General features: G+C 45.8%; 1 protein-coding gene across 1 annotated transcript in view; it reads right to left on the bottom strand.

The window, feature by feature from the left end:
• Positions 1–17,356, bottom strand: part of cdh23 (cadherin-related 23) — a gene marked incomplete at both ends in the record, with an annotated part of 172,785 nt that overhangs the window by 153,567 nt on the left and 1,862 nt on the right. The window contains 1 exon segment of the mRNA XM_080549318.1: positions 16,820–16,894. Coding sequence (XP_080405444.1) covers positions 16,820–16,894 — 75 coding nt within the window.

Raw genomic sequence — 17,356 nt, 5'->3', positions numbered from 1 at the left:
TTGTTCACCTTTTTGATCATGCACTATGTATTATGATGTACCTTTAAGGATATAGAGACTGGTCGCCTACCTGATACTGACCTAATTACAGTGTGTGACATAGAGGATGTTAATGTCTTTAAACAGGTGATCGATGTGTGTGCTTGTTTGCTTGTCATTTTCTGACCTCACAAGGGCACAGGCGACTCAAACAGTGCACAAGGTGGTCTTACAAGCGACTCATACAGCGCACAGGGCACAGAACACAACAGACATTGGAACCATATTGGAATTACCTGTATGGAACTGGATTGGAACTACCTGTATGGATATCGCCTGTCTTGTATTTATTTTGAGTTCGCTATATTGATTTGTTATTTTGTAGAAAAGCAAACCGGAGTTTAGTTTAATAAATAACTTTCATTTTCGTGCTTTCTTCAGGAGTCAGTGGCTAAATGGGAATATGGAGACGTGGATTAGCCATTTCAGACACACATGCACACGCACACACACACACACACGCACACACACGCATACGCACACACACACACACACACACACACGCACGCGCACACGCACACGCACACACACACACACACACACACACACACACACACACACACACACACACTATGAATGAGAGGACACATTCCAACCATCTGTGTTTGTGTCATTTTGAACATAAAGGGGTTGTGATTAAAGTCACATTCAGACACATTCGATTCAGACTTCATTGAACCTCTACAGGGACAACAATGACGAACAATGTGATTGAAATACATACTGCTGAGTGGAGTATGATTATATGAAATAACCTGTTGCTTCTCAGACACCATAGAGCAGTGGTTTTCAAACTGTTTGTGCCCAAGGCGTTCACCAAATAGCAAGCCAGAATATCAAGGCACACCTGTAGGCCTATATCCATGCAAAATAGCCTCTATAACACGTGTTATCACTCTGGAAATGTACATTTGTATTCACCGTTTGGGAACCAACTGCCATAGAGTATAGGCCGATATGAACACAAGTCAGCCTGGGAACCTCCACCGTGGTACATGTTTGCTGCATCTCTCTTGTGTCCACAGCCGCCCCCTGATGAAGGAGAGGGCAGGAGAGGGCAGGAGATGCTGCAGCCTCAGATCAAATATCCATGCTGGGGTTGGATGTGTTTCCCCCCATCCCTGTGATAAATAACCATGTTCCTCTGGCAGGGAAGGGTGGAGAGGCCAGGGAGGGCAGGGAGGGTGGGGAGGGCAGGGAGGGGAGGGAGGGGAGGGTGGGGAGAGCAGGGAGGGTGGAGAGGCCAGGGAGGGCAGGGAGGGTGGGGAGGGTGGGGAGAGCAGGGAGGGTGGAGAGGCCGGGAGGGCAGGGAGGGAGGGGAGGGTGGGGAGGGTGGAGAGGCCAGGGAGGGCAGGGAGGGAGGGGAGGGTGGGGAGGGCAGGGAGGGAGGAGAGGGTGGGGAGGGAGGGGAGGGCAGGGAGGGTGGGGAGGGAGGGGAGGGGGGGGAGGGAGGGGAGGGTGTGGAGGGCAGGGAGGGAGGGGAGGGCAGGGAGGGTGGGGAGGGAGGGGAGGGTGGGGAGGGCAGGGAGGGCAGGGAGGGTGGGGAGGGAGGGGAGGGTGCGGAGGGCAGGGAGGGCAGGGAGGGAGGGGAGGGTGGGGAGGGCAGGGAGGGTGAAGAGGCCAGGGAGGGCAGGGAGGGTGGGGAGGGAGGGGAGGGTGTGGAGGGCAGGGAGGGTGGGGAGGGGAGGGTGGGGAGGGCGGGGAGGGCAGGGAGGGAGGGGAGGGTGGGGAGGGCAGGGAGGGAGGGGAGGGTGGGGAGGGAGGGGAGGGCAGGGAGGGAGGGGAGAGCAGGGAGGGTGAGGAGGGGAGGGAGGGGAGAGCAGGGAGAGTGGGGAGGGTGGGGAGGGAGGGGAGGGTGTGGAGGGCAGGGAGGGTGGGGAGGGAGGGGAGAGCAGGGAGGGTGAGGAGGGTGGGGAGGGAGGGGAGAGCAGGGAGGGTGAGTAGGGGAGGGAGGGGAGGGAGGGGAGAGCGGGGAGAGTGGGGAGGGAGGGGAGGGTGTGCAGGGCAGGGAGAGTGGGGAGGGTGGGGAGGGAGGGGAGGGAGGAGAGAGCAGGGAGGGTGAGGAGGGGAGGGAGGGGAGGGAGGGGAGAGCAGGGAGAGTGGGGAGGGTGGGGAGGGAGGGGAGGGTGTGGAGGGCAGGGAGAGTGGGGAGGGTGGGGAGGGAGGGGAGAGCAGGGAGGGTGAGGAGGGGAGGGGAGGGAGGGGAGGGAGGGAGGGTGAGGAGGGGAGGGAGGTTAGGGAGGGCAGGGAGGGTGGGGAGCGTGGGGAGGGCAGGGAGTGCGGGGAGAGTGGGGAGGGTAGAAGAGTGTAGTTTGTTTACACTATGCAGTTCAATGTTTCCCTATTATGTATCTATTCTTGCCATTTTTACTTTTATTTAAAAAAAAATGTTTTTGCAAATGCTATATGTAAAGCACTTTGGTCATAATTTCCCCTGTTGTATGAAATGTGCCATACAAATAAACTTGCCTTGCCTTGCCTACAGCTCTTCAGAGGGTGGTGAGAACGTCCCAGTACATCACAGGCCGCAAGCTACCAGCCGTTCAGGACCTCTACTCTGAGAGGTGCCAGAGGGATGCTGGGGAGGTCATCAGGGACCCCAGCCTCCCCAGCCACGCCCTGTTCTCTCTGCTGCCTTCTGGCAAAAGGTACCAGAGCATCCAGACCCAGATCAAGAGGCTCCGCAACAGTTTCTACCCCCAGGCCATAAAACTACCCAACTAACCCCCCCCCCCCCCCCCCCCCCCCGCACAACCATCACTACCTCAACCCACCCCCCCCGTACTACAGTCCTATAATAATATAATAACCCCCCCTCCCGATTTGATCAGAAGACATCTGACATTATCGCACACATTATTGCACTATTGTCATTTTACTGTCACTTTATGTCACTTTTATTACTTATTATTGAACTGTTGTGTGTGGAGCAAGATCCCAAAACATTTTACTTTGTCTATTACAATTTTAAATTAAGCAATAAGTGACAAATATAATTAGATATAAACCGCACCCCTAGCTCCATCTGGCCTCATAAGGACGAGGGGGATAGAGGAGGTTAGAAGCCTGGGTTTTTAAGCACCAACTGCCCAGAGTAAGCACTCTTGAAGCCCTGGAGTGACGGTGCAAAAACAGCTGGCCGAGGCACGCATTAGCACGCACGGTGTAATCCCCGCTGTGGAAAGCCTAAGAGATTGACACCTATTGACACCCAAGAGAGGAGCCGGAGAATGGCTGCAGTCACCCTAGCCCTCACACGGACCACTCACTGGACCAATCAGAGCTGCCGTGGCAACCTGATCAACAAAGGGTGAAGTCACGCAGTGTCACTTTCAACAAGTCATTCAGTGACACCTTTATTAAGTCACACTGTCGACACACAAATTCATGAAGTAATACAGCATTAATTCAATTGAAGGATTTAATACAAATGTGGCCCAGACAATTGCACAGGTGTGGTGTTCCACTCTTTCTAAAACCCTGCCCGTTTAACAGTAGAACAGCCGTGCCTTTTTTACCTACTAAAAGAGCCGCCTCGGGGGTCAAATTTAAAACACTTTTTCCAATGCTAAGCTGCTATTTACACACAACGACCACTAGTTGACCACTTGTAAATTAGCCTGCTTCCTACACAGAAAAACTGCAAAATACCTTTATATTAGCTTATCCTGATGTGATTTAGAAAATGTAAGGATACTGGGTGGTAGAACGCACATATCTAGGAAAAGTCATGAAAGGAGGGTCCAGAAATGTTATTGAGTGCAAAGATATAACTGTTTTCTTTCCTCACATGGCTGATTAAGTGTTAAATGATTATCCCTACAATGCAACTACGTGTGGGAGATGTACTCGATGTCACAACATGGTAAATTGTAAATACTTACATCTCCTCACTGGACGCAGGTCCCACCAGAGACAGTTCATTCATTGTAACTCTACCAACATTGTTTACACGCTGACCTGCCTGTGCGGAAATGTGGGTCAAACAAAAAGACGCTTGAGAATAAGAATATCTGAACACAACAGTGATCCATACTGGCAATATCGAGTATGCTATTGTAGTATATTTTTACACATTAATGGCCTTCTTATATTCACGTATATTTTACACATATATTCACGTATATTTTACACATATTACACGTATATTTTTATTACCTCAAATACACTTTATTGAATACTTTATTATTTCATTTACAAACGATCTCAATTGTCGCACATGTGCTGACACACACACACGAGTTGTCGCACATGTGCTGACACACACACACGAATTGTTGCGCATGCGCAGTCACACACACACGCATATGCACGCCCCCGAGGGTCTGGGCCAATCAGAGGCCTAGGAGGAGGGCTATAAGACTTCTGTGCAGAGGCGCGAGCGGCCTGCTCTAGGGACTATCTCGACTGTGACTGTTTAGTGTGCCTGTAATCTGAAGACCCGACCTTTTTTGAATAAATACTTTTAAACCTGGGCCAGAAGTTTTCACCTCTTCTTTATCACTGAAACAGAGAAAATATTCGACATAAGTGGCGACCACGAAGGGACCCTTTTTAATAGCTCTGGATCGGTCGTTTTGCATCTCTTCAGGGGAACGGTAAGTACAAGGCGAAGTTGTGCAAATTAGACTGTGTAAATCGAATGGGCTATATTTTAAACGGATCCTCTTTAATATATAACTGGGTCGAGATTAGTCAGAGAGAGCCGGGTTATAAAGCCTGTATTGAGAAAAGTGTTTTAATTGTACGATTTTTATCGTGTGTGTGGTTATTATTGTGGTATAGCAGAGAACAGCTGCTGTAGTCTTGTTGTAAGAACAAGGTATTAGCACAAGCTAGGGGAAGACGTTTTTCTAGCAGGCTAATAAATGTGATTTGTGTCAGGCAATAGTCTGGTGGAGTGTAAAAGCTCAGGAGATAGCTTTATTCAAATGGTATGGAATTGGAATTCCTAGTTTGAAAGAGCAGAGTCCGTGCTAGTGAGCAGAAAACAGCGCTATTTTAGAGATATGCATTGTTAGATTACTTGGGAGCACGGAGGAAAAACGTGGCTAGTTGAAAAGGGCGCCATATTATTTCTTTGTCTGAAACGCATGTCAGACCTGCGAACAAGGCCGCTAGTTGGAAAGGGCGCTATTTTTTCTGTGTGTGAATGCATGTCTGAGTTGGCGCCAATTTCTTCCTTTGTGTAGATGGAGGCAGGCTTAGTGGACACACAGGGCCTAGTAAGAAGCATGTGCCATTTTAGAAGTATTTGAATAAGATTATCTTGAGAATTGCTGTGTCGTGGAGAATAATAATTATTGTGGAAAAGCAGTGTTGTGAAGATTAATCTTACAGTCTTGGCTTTTTTCCCCCTGACATTCATTTTTTTCAAATACACACGCGCGGGTTTTGATAAATGTCAGTACTCATCTCTTAAAAGATAACGATAAAACCATACAAATAGACTGGGATTGATAAAAATAGAGATAGATTGTGACTTTAGGTTAGATTCAAAACATATGAGGCAATTTGTGCGTGAGTCTAGACAAGGCTGCTTTCCCTGAGCAGAATCACAGCAGGGTCACAGACCCCAATAAAACGGCCCTGCCTGCTTGCATAGAATGTTGACGAGAGATCTGTAGAGATCACTCATAGATTGATGTTTTTAATTGATTGTTCTATAGTAAATTACTTTAATCAATTTAATTAATTACTTATCAGTTGAATTAATTATTCAGAGCATTCATTTTCTGTTTCCCAGAACAATTGATTGATTCCATAAGTTTTAAATCAATGTATATGATGATATAGTGAATAAGTCTAACGAATCATTCATTCATTTCACTTAACAATTGATTTAGGGTTAGATTGTAAAAATAAAAAAGATAGATTGAGAGTTTTAGGTAAGGTAGTCATTCTGTAAAACATCTTCGGTGTGGCGGCCTCTACTGGTCGAGACACGATAGGACGTTTTTAATTGTGTACTGCCCTCTGGTGGATAAAATAAGATAAGACGTTTTTAATTGTGTACTGCCCTCTGGTGGATAAAATAAGATAAGACGTTTTTAATTATTTACTGCCCTCTGGTGGTTGAAATAAGATAAGACGTTTTTAATTATTTACTGCCCTCTGGTGGTTGAAACAAGATAAGACGTTTTTAATTATTTACTGCCCTCTGGTGGTTGAAACAAGATAAGACGTTTTTAATTGTTTACTGCCCTCTAGTGGTTGGAACAATATAAGACATTTTTAATTGTTTGCTGCTCTCCAGTGGACGGAATACGAATCACACTGGAACACCGGGTCCATCAGTGCATCCGCCTGAGGTCGACGATATAGTCTTTTACAATGATAAATGGAGGGTTACTTCAATTAATTTAAGTAATTACAAATTGATTTAATTAATTATTCAGATTATTTCATTTTCAGTTTTCACAAAACTTTGATCAATTGGTTTATAGTGGTCTAGGGATGACGTTTTCTTCCACAGGATTTCATCAATGAAGTGTAAATGACTAAGTCTAGTTGATTGTGCATTCCTTCCAAGTAGCAGATCGATTTCCTTACAGATTGTAATGAATAATTAATCATTTTATTCCTTCCCAATGACAAGTCGATTTCTTTACAGGTTGTGATTAATATTCGTGTTTTACATCTTTTTATTTGAAGTTAAGTTCTTTTTTCACAGTTCTTGATTAAAGAATAGCAGAACAGTTTCTATCTAAGGATTGATCAAGCAAGGGGTTGTGGATCAGAAAGACTTAAAGTGTGACCTGCTTTTTGTAATTTGATAATTGTGTTGAACAGCCTTTGTAGTTTAATAATTAAGTCGACCTGAACTATAATTAGTATTGATTGAGCAATTAAGTGACACATTCATACATAATAAGGGAAAAAACCATTTAGATTAAAACGCATACACATAGATTACATTTAAGTCAATAATACACAATACCACTGAAACAATCCGTTGTTCCGGAGTTGTAGTGTTCTGTGTGGACAGTTGACACAGTTAAGAGTTGGACTAGCATCTGTTTAGCAGATACAGCAACAGAAGGTGGGTTGTAAGGAAAGTACACCTTATAGCATATTTTCAGCATATTAAGCAGTATAAATATTTCAAACATGGGAGCCAAACCCAGCAACATTGTGAGGGCTGTTAATACAGCCAAGGGAATATTAGCAAATTCATCTCCTGTGGCTATAGTGGAAAAAATGAATCCTCTTGTTAAGGAGATTAGCGAAATATCAACGAAATGGAATATTCGTTGGGCAGACATTGAACAACCATGGCCAGCAGAGGGCACCTTTGATTTACAATTAATTGCAACATTGGAGATACTTATCAATGCACATAAGGCGCATCAAAAAGGAAAGATTAGATCAGAGAAACGCAGGTTAGAGTTAGCTATTTTAGACCTCTTCAAGGTAGAGGGGCAGAAAGTAGCATTAGCTTGGAAAGAGAAAACAGCTCACATGGATCCAGAAAAAAGAGATGAATTGGCCAAAGCAATGGAAGAGAAAGTGAACATTCCATTCTCACACACAGCTCCAATCTCCAGTCCTCCTCCCTATGCCAAGAGACTGGAGGACAATTCTCAGCGGATCTACCCTCAGGTCCCTGTCCTAAGTACGAGTGGAACCTTCACTATCAAAGATAAGGATGAAAATGTACTAGAGAGGGGAAGAGCGAAAGTGACCGTGGACTTCGAACCAGAGAACAGGTCAGGTGCCAAACAGAAAAAGAAGGAGGAGCCGAGGGGAAAAGAGGACGACAGGAGGGACAAGACGGATGACGGTGAAGATGGCAGTGGAGGAGATGGCAAAGATTCCAGTGATGACAGCAATGCACAAGGAGGCTACAGTTCTCCGATAAGAAAACTACTAGCCAGGGCCGAAAAGCAGGGAGGGAAAATACGCTATAAGAAGGGAAAAGAAGAAAATAGTTCGGAAGATGAGCAGAAGTCTCTGAAGGCAGGGAAGAGAAGAGAGAGCTTAGAGCAAAAGAAGAAGAAGCTGCAGGAAGACAGGGATGAAGAGGAGGGAGAAAGGAGGGCAAGAAAACTCCGTGCGAAAATCCTAAGAAACGAAGAGGACTACAGACAACAGCTGCAGGACCTAGACGTAGAGAGAGAAACGTGTCGTCAATCTCAAGCGGCAGCATCACCTGCATCCCGGTTGAACTCCCCAAGGTCCGGAGCGACACCAAGGCGGGAAGCGACACCAAGGCGGGAAGCGACACCAAGGCGGGAAGCGACACCAAGGCGGGAAGTAAAAACGGAGCCACAAGAGCCACAAGTAAGCGATTATGAAACAGCATCGGAAGAAGAGGAAACTCAGGGGAACTTCCCAGTGCTGATTCGAGGTAACCAGATGGAATATCGTCCTTGGAATCATACGGATCTGTCAGAAGTGATCGAAAAACTCCCAGTCCTGGAAGATGGAGGCCACCCTTGGACGGCGCAAGTCGACGTGAGATTGACAGGGACGCACGCTGCTATGGGGGATTTGAAAAGACTCTTAGCTACCATTACAGGATTGGACACCATGCAGGAAATATTGATGAAGGCGGGACTTCATAGATATATCGATACATCCGTTTATGATCCAGAACTCTTCGCAGCAAACAGAGGCAAGCTGTGGAAGGCAATCAGAGAAACATACCCTACTCACATTCACCCAGACAATGTCATTGTGAAGCCACTGGGGGGAGATGAAAATCCCCGGGGGTACGTTGCCCGTGTGCACTCTCAATGGAGAAGTGTGACAGGGAAGGATGCCGAAGATAACCCGTTAGAAAAAGCCATAATCAGGGAAAAGATTCAACAAGGTCTCCCTACCCCAGTTAAGAACAAGTTAGCAGAAGTGGTGGGCCTACGACACATGAGCAAGGCTGTTTATATAGACAACATAGCACACCAAGTAGAATTATTTAGAAAGAAGATTCAGGCACAGAAGGCACAAGACGAGGACTCACTCAGAAAACTAACTCAAGTGCAATTGACAGAAGGCAAGAAAACCAAAGAGAGAGAGCAGACTATAGCCCTACAGGTCCCATCTCAGCCACAGCAACTGCAAATTGTCCCTCCCCAGTCATACCCACAGGGGCCACAAGGGGGGAATCCATACCCACAGGGGCCACCAGGGGTGCAAGTGGTTCCATACAACCAGCCTGGCCAAGGACCACCACAAGAGGGATGGACCACAGCACCGAGGAGGGTACTAGGACCATGTTTCGTATGCGGCCAGTATGGACACTTAAAACGTACCTGCTTTAAGAAGAACCAGGGGGGCGCAGGGGGGAAACAGAAAGGAGGAGATAAGCCCCCTGCTGCACCGGCTCCAGGAGTGGTGAACCCCTATGGAGGCCCAGCAGCTGCGCTATAGGGGTGCCCAGAAGATCCGAAAGGGGGGTGCCAGCTGGTGGTGACAAACAGGCCTGAAGATGAACCTACAATATGGGTGTCGGTCAACCAACGTCCATTAGAATTGATGGTGGACAGTGGAGCAGCCTACACCTGTCTGAAACCTGAAGACGCCACGCACCTTCCTATGTCTGGGAAATATGTGAAGACAATCGGATTCGAGGGAATTAAACAGCTGATCCCTACCACTGAGCTTGTAAGCTTAGAGTACAAAGGACAGAGAGCAAATCTGTCAATACTTGTATCAGAACACACGCCAATAGGGCTACTAGGGAGAGATGCACTATGCCAGTTAAATTGTACCGTGAAATGCACACCGGACGGCTGTCAGGTGACAGTGCCACAAGAGAACAGACAACTGTCTGTCATGATGGACAACAACGCATCTATGGTATATTGGGTGGGAGGGCTTAGCCCAGACCTAATGGAACCAGCAAGGATGTGGGACAATTATATCCTGGCACACATGGCAGAGGCCAGAAGGCCTACTGATCCATTGCATTGTACACTCCAGTATTTTAGAGAAGTTGCAGATGCAACCCCAGATGAGTGGCTGAAGCATCAGCCAAAACAGGTACAGCTTAGTGCAAGTTGTATAATCCTAGGCCCTCAGGGAGTGGCTATGAAGATAAACAGTGACACTTATCTAGATCAGGAGCATAAGATTGAGGGTAGCATCCCTCATGTGACACTTATGATATCTGAACACTATAAGCAGAAGCATTTAGGGGCAATGATGGCAGACTCAGAAAAAGCCAGATTTGTAACGACAAAAGAAAACCCTGCTATCTGGAGGAGCATTGATGGACAGTTCACAAAACTGATGATCTCTGCTCAAGGAATAGGACATCCGCAGACTGTGAAGCTAATGAACCAGCTAATCCTTCCTGTACAAGCTGACAGAGACCTCAGAGAAGAAATGATGCAGAACGTGCCAGCCGACCTGTGGGCAAAGAACAGTACAGACATTGGATTTGTGAAATCAGCTCGTCCATTGAGAGTTGAACTCATACCGGGTGCAGAACCCCCTTGGAAAAACCAATACCCATTGAAACAGGAAGCAATTGATGGAATTGAGCCACAGATCAAAGGACTGTTAGAGGCAGGAGTCCTGAAGATAACTCAATATCCGTTAAGCAATACACCTCTTCTGCCAGTGACGAAACCTGATGGTTCATATCGTCTGGTACATGACCTACGGGCTGTGAATGAGGTAGTCGTCAGCTATCCAGCTGAAGTTCCTGATCCTCATGTGCTGTTGACTCAGATTCCATCTACAGCCAAAGTGTTTACAGTGATTGATTTATGTGGGGCTTTCTTTTCTATACCTCTTAGTGTAGAAAGTCAAGGGTTATTTGGGTTTACCTACAAAGGTCAGCATTATCAATATACCAGAATGCCACAGGGGTACAAACACAGTCCTCATGTTTTTAATCAGGTCTTAAGGGAGGACTTAGACGGGTTAGAACAGATGATAAGTAGTACTGCCATTCAGTACATGGATGACATACTCCTTTGTGCCCCAGATGAAGAAACATGTCACAGGGATTCCGTTAAACTGTTAAAGGTTTTGGCGGAGAAGGGACACAAGGTGTCTAAAAAGAAGCTACAGTATTGTCAGGAAAAGGTAACTTACTTAGGACAATCCATTACACAGGGACATCGCAGCGTCACAAATGAACATTTGGAAGCTATTCAGAGGGCTCCAAAACCAGTGTAGCGAACGGAGACTGGTAGTGTAACTCGCCCCATGCGGGAATCGAACCCCGATCTCCCGCATAACCGACGGCCGCCCTAACCATTAGACCAAGAGAGTTAACTCCCTTGGCGGAGCTGTTAACGGGCCTCATCCAGGATCGTTACACTACCCTCACCGTTCGGGAGAGCGTGCCCTTACGCTTCACTATGTCAAGTCCCTCACATGGACACGCCTCTCCGATGGCCTTCCTTCCATCCCACTTCTGACACCAGTGTCATGAAAGATTTTGCTTCAAAAATGAATTATTCTGATTGCTGGATTTGTCAACAGGTCCCTGTAAGTGCGTCTGCTCCTATGTTTTTCCCCATACCGTTAACTAAAGCAGAATGGCTACATTATAATTGGCAGGGTTTAGCCCCATTTGTTTTACAGGGCAAGAACCAGAGCTCTTCTTGTCAGCCCAGCACGATTCTGGTTCCTTTAAATTCTTCCTATGCAGGTGTGGATATTGGTGTGTTGGAACGTCTGACAGCAGCGGTTAACAAACACCATAGGCCTAGCGGTGTGGGGAAGGTTATTATTGATAGGCTTACACATTTGTCACAACCAACAGGTCCGAAGAAGATATATATTATCCAAGCTATGTTCGCTCAATTAAATGGTACTGCATTGAGTCCTCATCTGTCATGTTCTGGGAGTGTGACTTCTACACGGTGGAGGGGTTCAGTTGTTATTTCTGGATTAAAATGTAAAGTTGTTGATTGTGCTATGGTGCCTCAAATGAAATTACATGATACCAATACTACCAGACGGCAGAGAGGCACCACGCAGCTTAAAGTCATGCCTCTCGTAAATGTTACAACCTGTATTGACATTCAAGTACGGCCCAAGGTCAGCTCGGTTCGTCAGTTAGGGGCTGCGTCTTGTGTAGGTGGAACCATTTTCTCGTATCCTGGTACGGAGCTTCAACTCCCGGAACATGTGTTTCTTGTGTGTGATAATGATGCATTCTCTAAGCTTCCTGCTTCGATTGAGGGTGGTTGTTATTTGGCTCATCTGATACCTTTGATTAGGAAAGTTACTCGGGAGGAGATGTCTGTACTTCACAAACAAGCAACCCATCGTAGTCGTAGGGCGTTGTCTGCCGCTCAGAAGTTTTTTGGCCTAATATTCCCAAGTTATGGTGTCTACAACACTCAGACTGAATTAAGTGCCTTATCATCCGTTCTTGAAAAACACATTAATGCTTCGGATGCTGTAGTGTCTGCCCTGGCCACTGAATTGACTGAAACTAAGAATGTAGCTCTCCAAAATAGAATGGCTTTGGACATTATTTTGGCCAGTCAGGGTGGTACTTGTGCTTTGATAGGCGGTGAATGCTGCAGTTATATTTCGGATTCTGGTAACGCTTTGCATGATTTTCATGAATCTAACAAGAAGGGTGTAGAGGATTTACATAAAGAACACGGTTGGAATATGTTAGATTTCTTTGATTCTGCTTTTTCAGGTATTGGTAATATGATCAGGTCCGTCGCTATTATTTTTGTTGTCATTATCATCTGTATTATGTTACTTGGTATTTTGATCAAATGTTTTGGAAAGTGTATTTCGGATGTTCCTATTAATGCTTTGGTGTTGACCAACGTAGCTGATGAGCAAAAGCTGGATTCTGTTTTGCTTTCTGATTTTGTTTCCTCTTTTGATGATTTGTTTATTAAGTGATGTTTTGTGATTATTTGCGTCGATTACTGTTTGTTTCTTTCTATATCATGTGATTGATGTCAGTTGAGAAGTGGTGTGGTGGTTATGCAAAGATAGGAAAGCGGTTCTGTTCCTAGCGCAACGAAGAAAACGCTCTTGACTGGGAAAGGATATCAATCTGAGACAGCGGTAAAGGCTGTTCTCCAACTGGGTTCATGTGCTAGTAACCTCTGTCCCTGGCGCTTCAAGGACAAAGAAAACATCGGTCGTTGGAAGTTTCTATGTTAATTTGTGCATGATGGACTGTGTTTAGTTTAATTGTGGTTGTTATTTTCAAGATTCTTTTTGTTATTGGTTGGTTTCTATTTTTTGCATGATGTCTTTGGGTTCTTATTAGTTATTTTTTATTTTTTGTTTTTTGATTTTTTATTTTTTTAATTTTTTTATATTTTCTTAGCTGTGATATGTGGGGTTTGTGTTTTTGTTTTGGTTTATGTGATCATTTAGTTTCGGAACACCCTCTGGGTGGTCCGAGGGGGGATGTGTAGTATATTTTTACACATTAATGGCCTTCTTATATTCACGTATATTTTACACATATATTCACGTATATTTTACACATATTACACGTATATTTTTATTACCTCAAATACACTTTATTGAATACTTTATTATTTCATTTACAAACGATCTCAATTGTCGCACATGTGCTGACACACACACACGAGTTGTCGCACATGTGCTGACACACACACACGAATTGTTGCGCATGCGCAGTCACACACACACGCATATGCACGCCCCCGAGGGTCTGGGCCAATCAGAGGCCTAGGAGGAGGGCTATAAGACTTCTGTGCAGAGGCGCGAGCGGCCTGCTCTAGGGACTATCTCGACTGTGACTGTTTAGTGTGCCTGTAATCTGAAGACCCGACCTTTTTTGAATAAATACTTTTAAACCTGGGCCAGAAGTTTTCACCTCTTCTTTATCACTGAAACAGAGAAAATATTCGACACTATTATCAAACCTGTAAGGCTGGAACAGGTCACATGTATTAGAGGTGGCAACCTCCCCAAAAATGATGTGTGGGATTGGATGTAGGCCTACCCTAAATTCTTGAAAGTTGATTTGTCTTTCAAATCATTTTGATCGATTATATAATCTGTAGTTATTTGTATTAGCATGCGTTTACTTTCTCCTGCATGTACATAACCTTTCTATCGCAGATACATATTTTTATACACAATAAATCTATTTTATTGGGCTTTGCTGTATATGACGCAGTGATTAGTTAGCTATTCGCTATGCACACAATTATGACTGTTGCATATAAAAAAAGATGGTTTGGCAGATATATTGACGCCCTGATGAAGGCATACCAGCCAAAGCACCTTATTTACAGAAAATAAAAAGACGAGGTGAAGTCTTGCTATCCTTTTTTCTAATATTTCAGAGTGAGGCCTTTTCCAAATGGTTCCATGAATTTGAGATTTAATTTGAGTAATTGTACAGAACCCATACATTCTGCTGTACACATTTTACACCCTGTGAACAAACTCAGTAGCTAAACCTCAAAGGGCTTCTGGGGAACAAACTAATTTACATGCATAAACAATCTTGTCATTTTATTTATGCCCGCTACATCGACCTGATGGATTAGATGTTTAGAAGTTTAGTTGTTTGTGAGTTTGTGTGTGGGGAACAAGAACACACAGACCCTGAATAGAATACCGTAGGTCGGAGGGTCAAATTATTCCCAGATAGAACTAAATCTTTCTAGGCCATTACAGAGAGTAAGGTCCTCTTACCCTTCAGCCTCTCATGTCCTCCACAGACATGCACCCATGCACGCTCGCACGCATGCGCAGACACACCCACAACCACACACACACACACACACACACGCACAGACACATACACAACCCCACACACACACACACACATGCACACACACAAACTCCCGCATGCACAGACACACCCACAACCACACACACACACACACGCACACACGCACGCCCGCATGCACAGACACACCCACAACCACACACACGCACACGCACACACGCACGCCCGCATGCACAGACACACACACAACCACACACACACACACACGCACACACGCACGCCCGCATGCACAGACACACACACAACCACACACACTCACACAACCACACACAACCACCCTCTCACACACAACCGACGGCATAGTTTGACAGCCCCTGTCTCTGGTGTGATTCAGTGGACAGTGAGTGGATGTACTCGCGGCCCTCCTGGGCGAGGACATCTGCTGAACTAATAAACAATAATCTTGACAAATTGTCACTGTCCGATCACTCAGTCCGCCCTCATAATCACCCCACTGAGCAAGCCGTCACGGGCTACACAGGGGACGTGACTGACAGCCACCTAAACCAATGGAGTTGGGTTTGGGCCGAAAGCCCAGCTGCCTAAAGAGAGGACACTGTGATTCATGGCCAGAGGGCACGCTGGAGAGAGTGGTTAGGGAAATGAGCTGCATATCCATACCCATCGCTGCCATGCCCTAAGAGATAACGGATATCAACATACTGTATTGGGGGGGGGGTGGGGAGGGCAAACAATGATAATGATGATGATAAAGATTGTGTGGTTTGAGTATATGACCTTTGAAACTCTTACTGAAACACACAGACGCAGATACACACGCATACGTACGTACACGCACACACATACACACACGCACACACATAATGGAGTTGGGATGTCAACTTCCTCCTCAACTTGAAATACCCCTACCCCAGACTGCCATAGACTCGCTAGCTTGCGTAGCTAACTGGCGTAGCTGGTTAACATTGGGTGTTTTGGTGACAGTCACACACGTGTTGGCAATACAGAGGAGGTCGGTACGAGACTCGTGTGACCTCGGAGTACGAGGAAGGAATACTGTTTGTGGCAGGGTGATACCTATTACAAACACACACACACACACACACACACACACGCACACCCACACACACACCCACACACACAGACACACACCAGTGACACCACACAGACACACACTAGACACACACACACTTTCATTCCCAAGGAGAAAGAGAGGAAACACCACTCCAGATTTTGAGTCCAGAGAGAGCAGCGGGATCCAATATGTTTTTAATTCAAGGCCCCTTGACACCACTGGGTACTGTAGGTGATGAGGAGCCAGACATCCACAAATTGCCCTGTCAATCACCTGGCAAGCACCGAAAAATGACAACAACAAAAAAAAGAAGGGAATAATCGAGTCAAAGGGCTCCTTCACTGCTCACTGACATTATCACGTCAGCGTCACCGACAGCATCAACACACAACATCAACACTGGGAAGTTTAAAACACAGAGCTCATTCACATCACAACACTGACATCATGACGAATATTAAGATTGTGATCAGAGAAACTTAAGGTGAAAACCAAAGGGTTTAGTTGTGGTCATGTTGTGGTTCTTTTCTTGCAATCAGCAACGGATCAACATCCACCATGCCCAGGGGCTTGCTCTTTCTTCACAGCTCACAACCTACACACCGCTCTACCGCTCATCTATGTTCTAACCTTCTCAATTGTCTTTCTCTTTGTCAGATGCACCATTACCAGTTCTCTCCCTGTCTACCTCTTCTCTCCCTGTCTACCTGTTTTCCCCCTGTCAACCTGTTCTCTCCCTGTCTTTGAGTCACACCTGTAGGCTGGATGTAGGAACCCACACCTGGTCCACAATGACTACTATCTATCACTCTTGAATCCTATAATACTCTCACAATAAGCTCATTGATTGGGGGGGGTGTCGAAGCCCACAGATCTCGTCGCTCCTCACCAGCCCCGCGGTCGTCACATCCACCGCCCCCCCCCCGCCCCCCGACCCACAGGGAATCCTCCCAGTACTCAAGACGGCCAGTCCGCTATCGCATTATGACATCATATACAGACACAACAGACACGCACACTAACAGACTCACCGACTGGGGTGTTCTCGTAGATTAGAAGGTAGGATCCAAAGAAGTAGTTCTCGAAGTGCGGAGGCTGGTTGAAGGCTGTGAGGGGAAGGAGAGAAGGAGAGATTAAGAGTTAAGGTCGCTGCTCTCTCAAGGGTGCAGGGTCTCATGCTATACGACCGATGCGACGCCATGCGACGCCATGTTCCTGGAGCTGCGTGTATACGTTTGTATGTGTGTGGGCGTGGGCGTGTACGTGTGACAGCGGAAAAAAACTCATTAAACATTTTTGAGTGTATCCATGTATTTGAAACACATGTGCATGTTTATCTGTCTACATATTGATCTCTGTGGGAGGGTAAATGTCCATGAGACGACCGTGGTGTATAATAATAATAATTATTATTATTATTATAATAATAATAATAATAATAATAATAATAATAATAATACATGCATCATCATGTGAAGAGGTGATAGTTAACTAAATAGGACGTCCACGTGCCACATAACGGGCCTACGCTCGGCGCGCTGCGTGTGTCGGGGTGTGTTGGTATAATG

Source organism: Nansenia antarctica, assembly GCF_963989245.1.
Source record: "Nansenia antarctica genome assembly, chromosome: 1".
Lineage (NCBI taxonomy): Eukaryota > Metazoa > Chordata > Actinopteri > Argentiniformes > Microstomatidae > Nansenia > Nansenia antarctica.
The sequence above is the reverse complement of the archived record's forward strand: the minus strand, read 5'-3'. Positions and strand labels throughout refer to the sequence as shown.